This window comes from Dipodomys ordii, unplaced genomic scaffold (assembly GCF_000151885.1).
Source record: "Dipodomys ordii isolate 6190 unplaced genomic scaffold, Dord_2.0 Scaffold126, whole genome shotgun sequence".
Taxonomy (NCBI): Eukaryota; Metazoa; Chordata; class Mammalia; order Rodentia; family Heteromyidae; genus Dipodomys; species Dipodomys ordii.
Window position 1 is genome coordinate 7,614,755 of NW_012267342.1, and position 19,398 is coordinate 7,634,152.

General features: G+C 35.3%; 1 protein-coding gene across 2 annotated transcripts in view; it reads right to left on the reverse strand.

Annotated features, from left to right (window-relative positions):
• The window catches only part of Spopl (speckle-type POZ protein-like), a 50,643-nt gene that overhangs the window by 19,120 nt on the left and 12,125 nt on the right, over positions 1 to 19,398 (reverse strand). For both annotated transcript variants that reach the window (XM_013030070.1, XM_013030069.1), the window contains exons 2-3: positions 536 to 673; positions 224 to 345 (exon numbers count right to left, since the gene is read on the reverse strand). In XM_013030070.1, the coding sequence (XP_012885524.1) occupies positions 224 to 345; positions 536 to 613 (200 nt within the window). In that variant the 5' untranslated portion in view covers positions 614 to 673. The remainder of the gene's footprint in view (positions 1 to 223; positions 346 to 535; positions 674 to 19,398) is intronic.

The following is a 19,398-nucleotide window of genomic DNA, read 5'->3' on the forward strand; positions in this document are numbered from 1 at the left end:
GCAGAATACAATAAAAGGAGAAGCAATACTGAAATCATAAATGGCTTTTCCATAAATGTCCCCTCAGTTCTTCATAATTCTCCATATTATTAGATACATATTACCAATTCAATGTAAAATTGTACTAATAACAGTACACTGAGAGAGCAACAAGAATAACAACAAACCAACTGTAACAGCCGATTATTAAGTTAAAAACAAAATCACCACCCCAAACACTTACCATTTCATTTTGTCACTTGGACCAGATGAAAATGTTGAACTTTTTAACACTTCACCCATTTCTTCTCGGCAAAAACTGAAGTTATTAATGGTCCACATGTAGGAAAATTTTACTACTTTTACCTAAGAGATTCAGAAAGTTACTTTTTATAATAATGATGCCTAGTCTTCTAGGTAATCATGTCAAGCATCCTATAATCCACTGCATAAATCCTTCTAATAACTAGTAGTTATTAGAAGTAGTTCACAACAATATTCTTAATACTCTGAAAATTTAAAGTGTCATAAAGTAATCCATTTTAAACACATGTACCTGTGTATAACACCAGCTTTCTGCAATAGGACCAGTAGACATATCTCCAGGCAGAGGTGGGGTGGGTTCTCGAGACATTGCCACCTTATTACAGATGTTTAAGAGTTATACACTATCACACAATGTCGAATAAATTACCTATAAAGAAAGAAGTTTGATTACTGATCTTAAATGAAAAGAGCCAACAAGGAAGATTTACTTAAATTTTATAGAACAATATTCAAAATCCAATTTAGAGGTAATGTGAAGATCTGAAATGATTTTAATAAATGAATCATATGTAAGGCCTTGAATTTAAACAAAATTCCTACTTATAGGTAAAATGACAATGTTGCTACAAAGTTGTCATTGTAAGTACTAGTGACACACCATAAAATACAGGAAGTTTGCACCAAATAAAATACAGATTTCCATGAAAGTCTATATGTACGCCAGAAAGGCCCCCTGAGAAGACTTAAGTCTCTATCACATGTCTCTATCACTAACATGCATTCTCTATCATATGATTTCTGTCTAGTTAAGAGTTGTAGCACACTCCTATAATCTCAGCTATTTGGGAATTAAGAGATCAGGGAGACTGCAGTTTGAGGCAAGCAGGTAGTAAAACTGTATTTGATATGGTTGGAGTAGCTCTAAGTTCAAACCCAGGTATTGCAAAAAAGGAAAACACACAAACCATGAACATTAAAACTACGTATTCAAAATAAAAAAAAATTCAACAAGTGAAAAATCTGTGTAAAGTTTTCTCAGAATCAGAGAAAAATGACTAAGGTAACAAAGAACAAGGTGACAGACACTGAATGCTTGAAACTGTAGATGGTTCCATCCTATAATTTAATGTCTTTTACATCTCAACTGTAAGCATTTATGAAAAACTGTAAATATCTTTTGTAGTCTGAGGAGCAACAGCAACAAAACAAGATTTCATGGATAAATGACTCATTCACACAGATCTTGGCAAGCTCAGATTTTTGTTTTCTTATTAACTCACAAACTTTTCACTTAATTTAAGGGAATCATTTTCTGGCTTTCACATACCTTAATTGCTATATCACTAGTCTTGTGTATCTGAGCCTTTTTAGTTGTCTATTGGGCTAACAGTATATATAGTATAGCAAGGCAGCATGAAATTTTATCATGTTATTCAAATTAACAAGTTATTTCATAATGAGGTTTACTATGAAAAAATGAAACTGGAGAAGACAAAAATCACAGATTCGGGGAAATCATTGAATGACCTATTTAATAACTGTATGTTGTCTCTTAAGTGATTAGACATACAAACCCTAAACACAATGTGAGTACAAACAGTTGTTTACTTATGATGGTCTGACTTAAGCTTAATCTACTTTAGAATGGTGCAAAAAAGATATATATATTCAACAGAAACTATATTGCAAATTTTGAATTCTGATTCAAAACTAGGGATATACAATAAGGTATGATGCTGGCAGTATCTGAGAGTCATAGCTCCCAATCAGCCATAAAATCGTGAAGTTAATGTGCACTGTAGACTAGCAATCATGTTCCATAGCTTAGATATATTTATAGTTCACTTACAATTTAGGGTTTACCTAATAATATCCCATGGTAAGTAGCAACTATACTGGACTAGACCTACTAAGCATGTCCTTACTGATGAAATCTAAGTGTGAATAATTTAAGCAAGGGCCCCAAGACCCATAGTAATCAAAGCAAGATTCTTTCTATGTATGTATGTATGTATCCATCCATCCATCCATCCATCCATCCCAAGTACTGAATGCTTCTGAATGTGATACAACAGCTGAAGGAAACTATGCTATTGAGTAGAAAGATATAAATAAATAAATAAATAAATGTTGAAAGGAATCTAAAGGTGCTCAGGCAATTGGGCCAAGCAATCTCAAGATTTCAATGTGAAGGTGATTTGACGTCTACCTATCTTCCTCAAGAATATATGCTGATTCAAGTCCTAGAATGAGATTCAGTGTTTTGCTCAGATTGAGAGCCACTGCCAAAGGATAATTGGGACTGCAGGTAAAAACAGGATGCCTCTCAAATAAAGGCCTGGAAAGCCAAAATTATGAGAAGACCAACTGCATCAATACATAGCTTTAAATCACTCTTTTTTATTATTTTTTTTTATTTTTTGTGAACATACTGTACAGAGGGGTTACAATTACATGGACAAGATAACCCTTCACATCCCTTCCCAGCCTCCCCCGCCCCCCCAACCTATTCTCCCCACCCCCTTTCAATCACTCTTGAATCACTTCAGTCACTGACTAAATGAAAGTTATAACTTTCCATTTGTCCCTAAGAAGGGAAAAATCCTTTCTGAAAGAAAGCATGAGAAGTTTTCAGTTTTTATAATAAAAAGTATTCAAAAAGGAGAAAAAAAACTACCAACTTGCTAAAAGACAGATGTACATAAATGAAAACTAGGAGAAAAAGAAAATAAAACAAAACCCCATCGGCAACGACTCAGCCTCCAAATATCCACAAAATGCTGAAGGCGTGGCTCAAGTGACAGAGTGGTAGCCAAGAAAGAGGCCCTTAAGTTCAAACCCTGGTACAAGCCAAAAAAAATTTTTTTTAACCAAACAACAAAAAATAAAAACAAAATCCCAGGCAACGTAATTTTACCAAGAGTTTAAATGGTTTTAAGAAAGAAATGTAGAACTGGGAAGTAACCGAAATTAGTATCTTAATATAAATATTTAACACAGCCTTAACAGTAAGTTAGGACTACAAAATGTTTAGAAAGGTCCAAAGATCTTTTCCCTGAAGCAGAGTGAACAGGGATGAAAAACACAAAAAGAATCTACAGCATATGACACATGAGAATCTAACAAAATGTAAGTGGAATCACAGAAGGAAAAGTCAATATTAACCCAGGAGGAAGTGGTCCTGTGGCTCAAGTGGTAGAATGCTAGCCTTGAGATGAAGAGTGCAGGAATAGCACCTAGGCCCAGTGTTCAAGCTCCAGGACTTACAAAAAAAAAATACAGGAATTTCTTCAAATTGACCAACAAAACTGTAAAGAATGTCTAAATACAGACTTATATGTTAGCTGTGACATAAAAGGGGAGATAAACGGGGTGAAATCTGTTCTTAGTGTGAAAAGAAGTATTCTAAAGGTTCTGCTTCCTAGAGAAGTGAAGTGGTAAGAATAATTATTGGAAGTAGCTGCATTAAGTCAATGAAGCATGTATACTATTTTCTCTAGGATAACCACTATAAAGGAAAGTCAGCATAACTAAAAAGGGGGGAAAAAGGCAGATTAAAACATGCAAATAAATAACTACATCTACAGTAAAAGGAGCTAAATTCACTAATAATCATACTTGACTAAATTAACAAATATCTTAAAACATGACTACTAAATGCATCAGATCTTAGAACTAAAAGAAATAACAAAAATGGCAGAACTCAGAATAGTAAGGTTTTCAGCTAGTTAAAAGTACCAAACAAACATTAATTTTTTTTTATTGTGAAAATACCATACAGACGGGTTACAATTACATGGGCAAGATAACGAGTACATTTCTTATCAAGCTTTCTTGGATTTGATAATTTTTAGATATTTCTACCATTTAGTATAGTGAAGTATTTATATACATATTAAACATATTATGATTCTGAGACAGGTCGATGACAAGCTCCATGTCAAAAAGCTAGAAAAAAACAGTCAAACGCAATAAAACAGAAGAAAATGATAAAGATTTGAGAAGAATTCATTAACTGGAATATAGTAAATGTATGAGAAAATATAAAGCTACACCTACTTCGTATTAATAAGTAGTAAAAGTGGTAGAGCGCTTGCCTTGCATGCTCAAGGCCCTGGGTTCGATTCCTTAGCACCACATAAGCAAAAAGAAAAAAGCCGGAAGTGGCGCTGTGGCTCAAGTGGTAGAGCGCTAGACTTGAGCTGAAGAGCTGAGGGACAGTGCCCAGGCCCAGAGTTCAGGCCCCAGGACCAGACCCCCCCCCAAAAAAAAGACAGAGAACCAAAATGTATAATAGCAAAATTGATAAACTAAAAGATGTTAACATTAATAATTTCACCAATTGTGAATTTACATGAAATGTAAAAATTATTTTAAAACATAAGTTACCGAAACAATCAAATAAAAAGAAAAGTCACAAATAATACTGTATTGGTTAATACCTAATTATTTTCAAAGTATCCACACAGAAAACCACATAGCTTATTGCACTAAATAGTTCTCCCATAGAAAGAAACAAAACAAAAACATTTGACAGCTTTTTCATGAAATCATTGTTAATTTTTATACTTAAGTCTATCAAACACATTACAAGAAAAATTAGTATAGGAACACTGTCAAACACAGACACACACACAAAAAAAAACCTCGGCAAATCAAACCTAGAGTGCGTGAAAATTTGTTAAACATAAAGGAAATAAAAAGATCATTTTGATAGCTACAGAAAAAGCCGTTGATAAAATTCAATGTTCATTTAATAGTAAAAACATTGTTCTGTATGGATGATGGGAACTAATAGGAAGAGAAGGACAGATGAAAGTGAAGGAGGGTGAATATGGCCCAAGTATATTTAGAAAAATTGGTGAAGTTTGTTGAATTGTTGGAGGAATGGGGAGAGGTTTCGAGGAAAGAGCAACTGAGAGGCTTAGTGTGATTGAGGTACATTGTATACATGTATGGACACGTCAAAATGAAACTCTTGCCCAACTAATTGTGCTAATAATATGTAATAAGAAAAAAACAGTGACAACTCTACAAACAAGCTGAAATAACTTGATTAAATTTATAAAGTGTCTCAATCTTTGTATCTGTCTGAAGTATGGCATCCTTGTAAGATGGCTATAGATAACAATGACTACACTTCAAAAGAGTGTATTTACCCCAAAGAAATACTTAACCAGATTCAAAATATTACACATCATATACATGTACCACAGCATCATATTACTCTACAAATATGTAAAATTATATATGTCAACAATAATAATAAAAAATACAACCTGGGCACTGGTGGCTCATATCTCAGAAAAAGCAGAAAGTGGTGATATGGCTCAAGAGGTAGAGCTATATAGCCTTGAGCAAAAAGAAGTTCAGGGACAATACCTAAGCCCAGTTCAAGCCCAGGACCTCCCCCCACCTCCCAGAAAAAGGGTGGAGAGAAGAATCATTATCACCATTTACACTGAATAATACTGCAGGTTCTGTAGTACCTAAAGCAAGAAAAATTACACGATAACAATTCAGTGAGAAGGAAAAATAATCGTCATCAAAAGATAATATGCTGAGTACAAGCTAGGGAAAGAAAAATTTTCATCAAGGTTGGTACACTCAAGGTCAGTATACAACATCCTCTCTAATAAGAAAATAAACATTTTTTGAAGATATAACTGATAGGCTAATTTTCAAATTCCATTCTTAGAAAATGAATAATCTCAATCTCTATATAACAAACTACAAAATGGAATATAGAAAAAGGAAGCTAGAGAAAGATAAGCTAAAGTAATGGAAGGATACTTAAAAAAAATTCAAATAAGAATTGAGTCCTCTCCAGATTGCTACAGGAATAAATTCAGTATAACTACAATAAAAAAAAAAATCCAGGGTTGCTTTCTGTGAAAATTGAACAATTTTAAATTTTACATAGCAATACAACAGAGTCAAGAAATTTTGAAGAAAAACCAAGACTTAAAGACTTAAAAGAGTATAAAATAATGACTTAATATAGCAAGTAAAATAAAGAGGGCTACTTATATAAAACTAAAGAAATAATCAGTGGAAAAATTAAGTGTCCAGAAATAGACATACCCAGTCACTGATTGCTCAATACCTCATTTACATCCTGAGAAATGTGTTGTTAGGCAATTCTGTCACTGTTTAAACTGCATGTACTTACACAAGCTTAAATGGTATAATAGCTTACTGCTCCTAGGCTACAAACCTGTACAGCATGTTACAATATTCTAAGCAATTATAACACAATGGCAAGTACTTCTGTATTTAAATATATCTAAACAGAAAAGATGTTGGCACACTTTTAGAGCACTGGTGATGCCTAGTTTTTTGGGAGAGGATTTCACACTGAGTGAGACAGAGTAAGTGTTCAATTAATGTGAAGACTCTAGATTTCATAAATACTGTGCATTTAAAACTATAATAAATCTATAAATCTTTTTGTAATAATAAATCGCTTACCTAAACTTTTTTCACTTAAAAAATTTTTGACTTAATAACTTAAAACACAACTATACCAGCTGGGTTTTGGAGATTCACACTTGTAATCCTAGCTACCTGGGAGGTTGAGATCAGGAAAATCACTATACAAGGGGAAACTGGGGAAACACTTAAGAATTCCTTCTCAACACTAGCTGGGCATGGTAGCATGCACCTGTCATTGCAGCTGTGTGGAGGTTGAGATTGGCCAAGGCCAATTAAAAAAAAAAAAAACAAGTTCTTGACACTCCATTTCAATGGATAAAGGCTGAGTATGGTGGCACCAACCTAATACTCCAGCTACAATAAGCCTGAAAAGCAGATCACAACCCAGACATGTGACTACACAGAAGGCAAGACACTCGTGACCTCGTGGCGCAATGGTAGTGCCTCTGACTCCAGAAAGCAAGACACTCTCTAAAAAGTAACCATCACAAAGAAGCCTAGAAGTATGGAACTAGTGGCAGAGCATGTGCCTAACAAGCAGGTGAGTTCAAACTCCAGTAGTGAGTGTCACAAACAAAGCCAGCACAAGCATGCTTACACAGCAGTTAAAAAAAAAAGTATTTTCTTCTTCATATTCTTACCCTATAAGGTTTTCTTAAGTGACTTCAGTTAAAACTAAAACAAAAATAAATACATTAACCAAGGTCTGTATAAAGAATCACCAATATCACTGTTTTTTTCTATAACATGTCCCACTGGAAGATCACCAGGACAAAGTGTTAATGTGTCAACATGTTCCTGAACAGAAGTTAAAATAACAAATTTTCTAAAGGCTTTTGGTTACGTTTAAGTATTTATATAGTTTCAGTCTCAGAATAACTATTAGGAAGGCAATATTTACTTCTGGCCATATTATAGGTGAGTAAACTAAGGACACAAAAACAGCTAAGTAAAATGTCCAAGGTCATAGTACTAAAATTTGGTTTACTCTTCATTTGTCCTCCACCTCTGATTACATCTTCCATTTTACCTGGGTATCATTCCGAATACAATTAATTTCAGCCTCTTTATTCTAATACTATGGAATCTATTTTGAATTGACAACCTCTTTGAAATTTACAGCATCTTCCCAACACTGTAAGTAAGGAGGTAATTTTAATTATATAAAAAACCAGCAAAAGATTTAAAGACATTTTTAGGGCTAACACTTTGATTATTCCTGAGAGCTATTAATACATGCTGCAGAGACTTCTACAAGGAAAGATTTCAAGACTCTGCTTACTGCTACTATGTATATAATGCCAGGGGATCATCCTCCAAATGGAAAAAGAAAAAAGCTAAAAACAAACAAACAAACAAACAAAAAACCCAACAACTAAATGTCAACTTCTTCATACTATAATGTAGTAAAAACAAAGTGCTGTTTATGTTCCTCTAATGTTTTTCTGTTCCTTTAATAATGTATTTTCAAATAACATAAATCATTTGTCAACATTTATGGATACTGGCATAATAAGTATATCATTATCCTTGACAATGGTATGCTTTGAGATACATATGTTCTATTTCACGTATCTGACTATGTGTCCTCTAGCACACTGAGCTTTAGGCTATACAAAAGAAAAAATACAAGAATCACCAAGTCCTATCAAGCTCTCCCAGAAAGACTCTTTAATAATAGACTAAAGCAGGGCGCTGGTGGCTCATGCCTGCACTCCTAGCTACCCAGGAGACTAAGATCTGAGGATCAAGGTTTGAAGCCAACTCAAGCAGGAAAGTCCTTGAGACTCTTACCTCTAATAAACTATTCAGAAAAATCTGGAAGTGATGCTGTGGCTCAAGTGTTAAATCACTAGCTTTAAGCAAAAAAGCAGCTCAGGCCCAGAGTTCAAGCCTTAGGACAGGCAAAAAAAAAAAAAAGAATAAAACTTATTTGGTACTATGAAGTAATAGTCTCATGTACATTACTTTAAAAAAAAACCTACATGTTATTCCAGATCGTATTTTTCCTATACCATAACAAATTAAGGATACTCTTGATATTAAGGCTAACGTTGAACTGAGATCCTCAAATAGATTCCTGAGTAGCTAACAGCTGAGAACCACCAGCATGCAGCTTAAATTTACTTATCTTTAATTACTTTTCTTTACTTATCCTGCCCCAACGCAATCTGCTATATAATTTAACTCAAACGCTCAATATTCTAATCAAAAGGAAAACCAACCCCATAAATTGTCAAAGAACAGACTTCTAGTAAGTACATTTACCTTGAACTATTCTCCCACCAGCTGCTACTAATAAAGCCCACCAACTATCTCAAATACCCTTAGTAATTCATCAAGGAACTAACATCCACCAGCTCATATAAACATTTATGTACTATATCTCCTATATCAACCCGCTCAACCCAAATGTTTAATTACAGCTGGATTAAATTTATACTTTGAAAATACAGTTAGGTTAAAGTAACAGTTCCTTTTATTAGTTTTCAAATCACAGTATAAGGTTCTTTTTATTTTAGAATCACACAACAGGGGAGCAGTTTCAGGATTGTCTAGCATTTACTGAGCAGCAAACATGTAAGTACCCAAATAAGTCAGCTACTGGTAAAACAAAGATTATAAAGATAAGATCTGACAGGCAAATGCCTATCCAAAGCAGATAAAGCAGAGCTGCTAAAATAATAACCTTTTTCTCACACCAGATTCTTCTAAACCCCCAGTGTTTTCCAGACCAGTTTTCCATCCTTTTATCAAAACTGTTTGACAACTTCATAATCTAAATGTTACTTACATCTTTCTTCCCTCTTTCCCCTTGCTATCACCAACTCAGTTCTCTTCCAGTTAGGCACACTGGTGCAGGCCTACAGCACTGGTCTTCCTCAAGTCTGTTAAACTATCCCTATCTTATCTTGGGATGATTTCTCACCTGTGGACTTTTGACCTACCAGAACCAAAGTTCCTAGACACTCCAGAATACTCTCACTAATTTAGCATTTCATCAATCTTTTCCAAAGTGAATTTACCAAGTAGCTTGACACACTGTAAAAATATATCCTTGGACTTATCTTTCATAACAAAGTTTATTTCATTTCCTACATCAATTTAATCCTTTAAGAAAGTATTACCAATACTCCCTTGACCTGTTCCCATTTTTCTTATCATTATCCACAGTGGCTTCACTACCTTCCTTATTAAACCCAACCTATAATGTACCACTACTAACTCTCCCTAGCAAGCATACCTAACATTTCATGCTTTATTTACTTGTTTTACCACAATCATCCTGAAAATCCTCCTTTAACCACTTACTCCTTATTTGAGCTGCTGAGCTGTATAATAATCTTAAAAAAAAAAAGAAGTACATGTTTTCATTAAACACTTCTTGAGTTAGGTGCTAGTAGTTCATAAGTGTAATCCTAGCTACTTGGGAGGCTGGGATCTGAGGATCAACCTTCAAAGCCAGAACAGGCAGGAAAGTCTTTGGGATTCTTTTCTCCAATTAACCACCAGAAAACTGGAAGTGGCACTGTGGCACAAAGCGGTAAAGTACTAGCCTTGAGCAAAAGACCTCAAGAATAGCACCTAGGCCCCAAGTTCTACAAAACCAACAAAAAACATAAACAAAAAACTTTTTTTTTCTTATTGCCATCAAAAGTGTTTGCACCAAAATAAATGTCTTAACAAATAATGAAATGATTAGCTATAAATCTACCCCTAAACATAGTAACAAAAGCTTTCAGAATACTCTAACCCATTCGTCACTAGACATGTGTCCCTATCTAAGTTTAAGTTGAATAAAATTAGAATTTATTCCTGAAGCTGTACTAGATTTAACATTCATTGTAAGTGTTCAATAGACTATTATAGTTAGTGGTTATCATACAGAAAGTCAAAGTTACAGAACATTTCTATCATGACATGAAACTTTACTAAACAGCTATTTGATGTGTTCTACCTAAAAACTGCTTAGCCAGTAATTCAGTTCAAATAATCCCACAGATTTCCGCCCCCACCCCCACCCCACTATGCTGGTGGCTTTAAAAATCATACTGCAGTAATGAGCATGTCCTATGATCAAGAACACCTAAAAGCTTCAGCATCAAATATATCTCTTACTCTTCCCCTTCCCCCCAGGATGAAACAAAGTTGGCTGCCCCTAATCGGCAGTGTCCCTACCCACTTCCAATCATGGAGATACACACCAATATTGTCACTAAAGAACAGTGTTATATACACCATATCTAGGCCTCTAAGCCACAAAATTCTTAAAGAAAAATGACAAAATGGTAAACATTAGGGTAATTTGTAGCAAAATAATGCTTTGATTTCATTATACTGTGCATGTTCATAAAAAGGCTTAATTTTTAGGAGAAAACATTTTTACCACATAGCCACTCAGTTTAAAGGGGGCAAAAAAGGAAAGAAATAAAACAGTATGAGAAGAATGTACTACAAGACTCCAAAATATTAATCCAGTTTCTTCTGCAATGATGTAACACAGGGCCAAACTATACTTAAAAAGAGGAAGTTAGTGCCATTTATCTATGAGTCTTTTTTCCCTTACACAGAAAATAAACTTCATGAACATGTTAAGGACATGACTACCATTTTGGCTCTTCTGATGATGAGTAAATACTCCATGATTCCTGTGACCAGCAAAACTCAAGAACTATATATGAATATGTTGAGTATAGATATTCAGGAAGGAGGTGCTCTACCACAGTATTTAACAAAAGAAATAAAAATAAAAATGTTAGCTATTAAAAGTGAGGTAATAAATACGTCAAAAAGAAAAAAGCATAAGCTACCTAGAGAATGTGTTTGTGTGTATGCGTGTGTGTCTACAAAAGAAACCACCACCAAATATCTTTTGAAAGACTAGGAATGGCATTTCCCTACATATTCATCGAATACAATCTATACCTATTAAGGAAATGAAAAAGGTCTAAATCCTAACACTGAAAGGGAGCTATAAGCAGAAATACTTTTTTGTGTCCTTGGTTTTTACTAATAATTCAATAATTCAGTAATGAAAAACAGTGGTTAGCCATTTTCAGTAAGATCTAGTGAAAAATTCTTTAAAGCTCCACAAAGAAATCTAAAACACACACAGGATGCTGTGAACATATGGCAAAGTTTGTTTGTCAACACTAGTTTCAAGTTCTGAAAACTGAGTGAACTCTACAATGCAGGTAATTACTTTTCTCTAAAAAAAAAGCAAGATCATGAGGCTGGGAAGATGGCTCAGTGGTAGAGCGCTTGCCTTGCATGCATGAGGCCCTGGGTTCAATTCCCCAGCACCATATAAGCAAAAAGAAAAAAAGCCGGAAGTGGCGCTGTGGCTCAAGTGGTAGAGCACTAGCCTTGAGCTGAAGAGCTGAGGGACAGCTCCCAGACACAGAGTTTCGGCCCCACGACCAGACCCAAAAAAAAAAAAAACAGAATAATGAATGAACACAATCACCTAGGTAGGTAGTCAAGTAAGATCAAGTACATTAAAGCAATGTACATTAAAGCCTACAAAATTTATCACTTGAAAATCACAGTATTTTTTTTCCACATTTAGCAAGTTAGGTAGAAATACATCATTTGTTAAAAGTCAGTAAATGAAGCTAGGAAGCTATCATTTTCATGATAATGTGATTTTCCATAAATAAAAATTAAATTTGCTTTATATACACACTTTATCAACAGGTAAGACATCATGTAGATTTTGTGAAAATATACAGGCCTCTGTTCCACTTCCCCTGAGCATATGAGGAAAGGAACCAATCTATTTTGGAGAAAACACCCTGCCAATACTGGCTTAAGCTCCTACTTGTTCCTGATTATGAAATATTCCCAATCCCTGGTCAGCTGACCATACTTGAGCACTCATAACAGAGTTTTTGAAAATCTTCCTTTAAAGCTGGGCATGACGGTACATGCCTTTAATCCCAGCACTTGCGAGGTTGAAGGCAAGAGGATCATGAAATCAAGGCCAGTACCCTGTCTCAAAAACAAATTTCTCTTATACCAAGATAAAATATAACTTTATTGATTTTACTCATGGGTATTAGGAAACACAGTTACTCTTTCCAGTGACTACTCTTTTAAGCAGTTAACAATTGGTGTTATATGTTTCCCAAGTCGTTTTAAACACTAGATCAAATATCTTCATTTCAAGCATTCTTTTACACTTCTTGAGTTTTGATCCTTTATGATATGGTCATGTTGTTGACTTATTAAACATGTTTACTTCACACTCACTAGAATGGCTAAAAAATTAGATAATATGAAACAAATGTTGCCTAATTATATGAGGTTAGAAATTCATGCAGCCACTTTTCTGAGTATTTTTATTAGCACATATTAGTTTCACAAGGGGGTTTCATTATGATATCCTCATATAAGTATATGACATATTCATTCATCCTTCCTCTTAAAGCAATTTCAACATGTTTAGCATTCTATTTTCAACCACATTTACCTCTCTTCTTTCATCTTCCCCACTGGTACCCACATCCAAACAGGTTCTATTTTACATTGCCATTTTTTCCACCTGGAACTGACGTTTGAACTCAAGACCTCATGCTCTCGAACTCTCTTAGTTTTTGCACTAATGACTGACACTCTACCACCTGAGCCATGCTTCCACTTCCCTTATTCTGCTAGTGATTTGCAGATAACAGTCTCTTGGATTTACCCAGGCTGGTTCTTAACCACAATTCCCAGATCTGAGCATTCTAGGGAGCTAAGGTTATAGGTATTATCCACCAGCACCCATCTCTGCCATTTCTTTTTAAGGACTAGATTCTGCATATGAGAGAACATGTGAAATTTTCTTTTTGGTGCTCCTTATTTCACTTAACACAATCACATCTAGTACGATCCAGCATTATTCACATTTCAGCTGAATAATATTCCACTTCACATGCACATGTATGCACACATACTTTATTCCAATGATAACTGGATAACTATTAAAAGACTATACAATCTTTAAAAATCACTTAATTCTTAAAAAAAAAGAAATTACTGGAATAAATGGCCATTATGTAACGTTAAAAAGAGGTCAATTCGGGGGGTGGGGAGGAGGGGGGAGAAGGGAAGAGATGGTAAGGGGAAACAAAGAAAGAGGCAACAATGCTTGATAAGAAATGTACTCGTTACCTTGCCCATGTAATTGTAACCCCTCTGTATGGTATTTTCACAATAAGAAAAAAAAATTTTAAGAGGTCAATTCTCCAAGAAGACATACTAATTCTTAATGTGTATGCTGTGAGCAGACAGCATCTAGATGTGAGAGAAAAACTTAAGAGAATTGTAAAAATAGACATGAATACTCGTCACCCCTCTAGCAAAAGTGGGCTGATCCAGGACAGTCCAGTGAGGACACAGAGGAACTCGACACTAACATCAAGTACATACAATGGACGTTGACAGATAACTTCTTTTTAAAAAGCAGCAGAATAGTTTTCTCAATACCACATGGAACATTCATCACGACAGACCTAACTCCAAAAACATACCTTAGAAATGATGGTAGGTCTATTCAGACTATAGTAGAATTAAACTAGAAATCAACATATAGCTGAAAAATCCCCAAGACTTAAAGATTAATCACACTTCTAGAAAACATAAAATTCAAAGGAGAAATATGAAAATACTTTAAGGTAAATGAGAATGAAAACACAACTTATTAAACTTTGTGGAGAGTAGCAAAAGCACCTCTTGGCAAATAAGTAACAACAAATGTACATAGCTAACCCTGTTTTTATGGGTTGAGTGCTCACAGAGTAAAACAACCACAGATTGTAAGTATTTGAAAAACAAAATCACCTCTATACTGAGCACTCTATATAACTCTATACTGAACACTACAAACTTTTTTCCCTTTGTTTTATTTTATTTATTTGTTATTTAGGTAGTACTGGTGTTAGGACTCAGGGCCTAACCCTAGCTGGGCTCTACCAGTTGAGCCACACACTTAGTCCTTTTTTGTTCTACTTATTTTTGAGATAAGAGTTTTATCTGTTTGCCCAGGGATGGGCTTGGACTTCAATCTTCTTATATATGATCCTGAGTAGTGGAGAATACAGACTTGTATCACAATACACAGCTTACTTGTTGAGCTGAGATCTCACTTTCTAATCCTGAGCTGGCCTTAAACTTCAATTTTCTCAATCTCCACCTCCTAAGTAGCTGGGAAGAGTTTCTCATCATTATTCTCTAAGCAAGCAATATAGTATAACAATTATTTACTTAGGATTTACACAGTGATCAAGAATTACAGTGATCTAAAATCGTTTTAAATTATGGGGGTACATGGGTTATAAGAAAATCCTATAACCTTTAAATAAGGGACTCGAGTACCCACAAATTCTGGTATACACAGGGAATCCTTGAACCAGTTCCCATGATACCAGAGTTGATAGGTTTAAAAATGTACTTGTGGCTCATGCCTAGCTACTCAGTAGGCTGAGATCTGAGGACTAAAGTTCAAAGCCATCCCAGGCAAAAAAGTCTCTGAGATTCTTATCTCCAATTAACCAGTGGAAAAACTGGAAGTAGAGTGGTGGCTCAAAGTGGTAGAGCACTATCCTTGAGCACAAAAGCTCAGGAATACAGCCCAGGCCCTGAGTTCAAGCCCTAGTAGTGGCACACACACACACACGCGCGTGCACACACACACACACACACACACACACAAATAGTAGTAATATAAATTGGATATATGACAATATGTTAAAATTAAGAATTTTGGTTGAGGAAGTGGTGCTGTAGCTCAAGTGGTAGAGCACTAGCCTTGAGCTAAAGAGCTGAGGGACAGCGCCCAGGCCCAGAGTTCAAGCCCCATGACTGACAAAATTTAAAAAAAAAAAAGAATTTTGGTTGATCAGAAAATGGCATTGAGAAATCAAAAGGTGGGGCTGGGAAGGAGGCTCAGTGGTAGAGTGTTTGCTTTGCATGCATGAGGCCCTGGGTTTGATTCCTCAGCACCACATAAGCAAAGAAAGCTGAAAGTGGAGCTATGGTTCAAGTGGTAGAGCGCTAACCTTGAGCTGAGAGCTGAGGGACAAGTGCCCAGGCCCAGAGTTCAGGCCCCACTGCTGAATAACCACAAAAAAAGAAATCAAAAGTTAAGTCTTAAAGTGAGAGAAAATAGCTGTAATATGCATTAAAGATTCAAATGCAGAAAAAAATATTTCCTACAATTTTTTTTTTTTTTTTGTCAGTCGTGGGACTTGAACTCTGGGCTTGGGTGCTGTCCCTACGCTCTTCAGCTCAGATGAGCACTCCACCACTTGAGCCACAGTGCCACTTCTGGTTTTCTAGTGGTTTATTTGAGATAAGAGTCTCACAGACTTTTCTGCCTGGGCTGGCCTTGAACCTCCATCCTCAGATGTCAGCTTCCTGAGTAGCTAGGATTACAAGTGTGAGTCACTGGCACCCGGCTACAATCATTTTTAAAAGGACATATATTCTAATTTTTAAAAATTATATATGTGTGTATAGGCAAAAGACTTGACCCAGTGCTTCACAAAAAGGGATATCCAGATGGCCAGTAAGCTTATAAAAATGTATACAATATCATTCATCATCAGAAATGAAAGAATGCTAAAGCTACAACTTTTGTTGTACAACCAAAATGAAAAGAAATGTAATCACTACATTACTTACATAACTGTAATCCCTTGGTACATCATCTTGACAATAATATTTTTTTAAAAAGAAAGAAAAAGATTGAAAAAAATATTGAAAGAGTAGTCAGGAGTTAGGAGTTTAAGATGTCTTTACAAAATAGCTGGCACTATCCACTAGGGCTGAGCACAGGTTTACTCTATGATTCACTAATTCACACTTATGCATACAGACATGTATATAAACATCTAGTTCATGGCATCAGTACCAATAGTAGCAAAACCTGGAAACAAATATACATCAGTCCAGACACCAGTGGTTCATCCTGCAATCCTAGCTACTCAGGAAGCTGAGATCTGAGGATCACAGTCTGCAACCAGCCTAAGCAGGAAAGTTCATGAGATTCTTACCTCCAACCCCTGTTTTCACTGTATTTGATGTTAGTATAATTTGTGGAGGGGAAGGGAACAAACAAATTGTTTTAATAGGGACACAGGTGGACCCACTGCAACAATGAGATGTACAAGACATTATGTTGAAAAACAAATTGTACAACTTGGGGGGAGGATGGGATGGGAGTGCAGGGATGGTAAGGGGAAACAAAGGAGGAAGCAACAATGTTTGACAAGAACTGTACTCATTACCTTGCTCATGTAATTGTGACCCCTCTGTAGGGTATTTTCACAATAAAAAAAAAGCTGGAGGTGAGCTGTGGCTCAAGTGGTAGGGTGCTAGCCTTAAGAAAGAAAAGCTCAGGGACAGTATCCAGGCCTTGAGTCCAAGGCCCAGGACCAACAGAAAAGACTGAGAATCAAACATCTAAGCTTTCACCTTAGGAAACTAAGGAGGAAAGGAAGAGAAAGCTGGGTGGCTCACGCCTGTAATCCTAGCTGTGCAGAAGGCTGAGACCTGAGGATAGCGATTTGAAGCCAACCTAGGTAGAAAAGTCTCCATCAGACTCTTACCTCCAGTTAACCATTCTAAAACCAGAAATGGTGCTGTGGCTCCAGTGGTATAGTGCTAGCCTTCAGCACAGTCTCAGGCCCGCCCTGAGTTCAAGCCCCACAACAAAGTTAAAAAAAAAAAAAGAAAGAAAGGAGGAAGAGAAGAAGGGTAAAAGAAGAAAGGTGGAAGAAAAGGAGGAGATGGAATAACAAAACAACTACAACCAGCAAGAGTGAATTCAATATTGGAAGAAATAAAAATTAAGAGAAATCAATGAAACTGAAAACAAAATTATCAAAAGAAAAATCAGTAAAAATCAAATGCTGATTTCTTTAAAAGACTGGTTAGTCACAGGGCGCTGGTGGCTCACGCCTATTATCCTAGTTACTCAGGAGGCTGAGATCTGAGGATTGCAGTTCAAAGCCAGACCAGGCAGGAAAGGCCGGGAAACTCTTATCTCCAATAAACCACTCAGAAAACCAGAAGTGGTGCTATGGTTCAAGGTAGAGTACTAGCCTTGGGCTGAAGAGCTGAGGGATAGCACACAGGCCCAGAGTTCAAGCCCCATGACTGAAAAAAAAAAAAAAAAGATCAGCTAATCTAAGAAAATAAATTAATGAATAAATAAGATACAAATTGCTAAAATAATTGAAAAATAAATATTGAGAAATAAAGAAGGAAACACCACAACCGATGCATGAAGATTAAAAAGATAATATAACCAGTTCTATTTGGTGCCCTACATGAAATGAATCAATGCATGGAAAACACTACCTGAAAATTTCACACAAGAAAAAATACCAATCATTAAAAAGGTTTATGACCTATTAATGAACTAGATCAATAATAACCTTTCAAAACAAAGTACCAAGAACAGTCACTGGAGAATTCCATCAAATGTTAAAAAATAAATTATACCACTTCTTTAGAATTAAAGCACATCAAATTCTTCCTGACTCATTCATTATATGAAGCTAGCATCATCCTAATACTAAAATCAAACAGAAATTACAAGAAAACTTCAGATGAATTTTTCTGAGGAGCAGAAAAAAAAATCCTTCAACGAAATATTGTGAATTAAAATATATTTAAAAAACTATACAGTTCTCAATTATCACAGTAACACAGACTGGTCCAATATTTCAAAATGAACAAGATTCTATACCAACACATTCAACAGATTAAAAAGAAATCCTTATGATCCTATCAATATATGCATAAGAAGCATTTTGTAAAATCCAACAACTCCCTTCAAAATAAACATCAGGAACACTGGGAACTTCCTCAAGTTGATTCAGAAAGAAAACCTACAAAATTTTCTCTGCTAATATCATATTTAGTGGTGAGAAACTTGAAGCTTTTCCATGAAAATCAAATAAGGAAAGGATGTCTGATCTCACCACTACTTTACTATACTGTACTAGAACAGGGGGTTGAGAATAATGATTGAAAAGAAGGAAATGTAATGTATACATTTAAATGTATGCATGTAAATGTAAATGTGAATGTACACATATGAATTAGAAAATAACTACTTCAATGAACAATTGTGTAAAGGTTGATGAATACAAAACTAACATATGAATATCAATTACTTTCCCTATTCCTATTTCTTACCTGCGATAAAATATTAAAATCTGGAAGTAGGAGTACCTCATCATTTACATTAGCTCTGAAAACTGAAATATTAATTTTAAATAAAAATCTAATAAAAATATGAGCTCTATATGAGGAAACTACAAAACTGATTAACAAAATCAAAGAACTAAATAAATGGAGAGATATTACAAATTAATGAGTAGAAATGAGGTAAGATAAACGAGAAGATAGGGAAACAAATGTTAATAAATATTTAAAGGGTCTGACTAAGACATTAAAGCCAAGAAATAAAAACTGAAAAACTCTGCCCTCCCATCATCTACTTTTCAATGTTAAGTTACAAGAATAAGGTGATATAAAGGAGTTACCTACATCTAACCTTCCCCTTTGAGATATTAAGAAGATACAAACCCTACACAATCAGATAAAGAAACAGAACTGGAATTCAATTCTGGTGGAAGGAAGGAAGCAAGGAATCAAGGAAGGAAGGAGTAAAGTGAGGAAGGAAGGGAGAAGGGGAGGGGGGAAAGAATGGGGAAGAGGAAG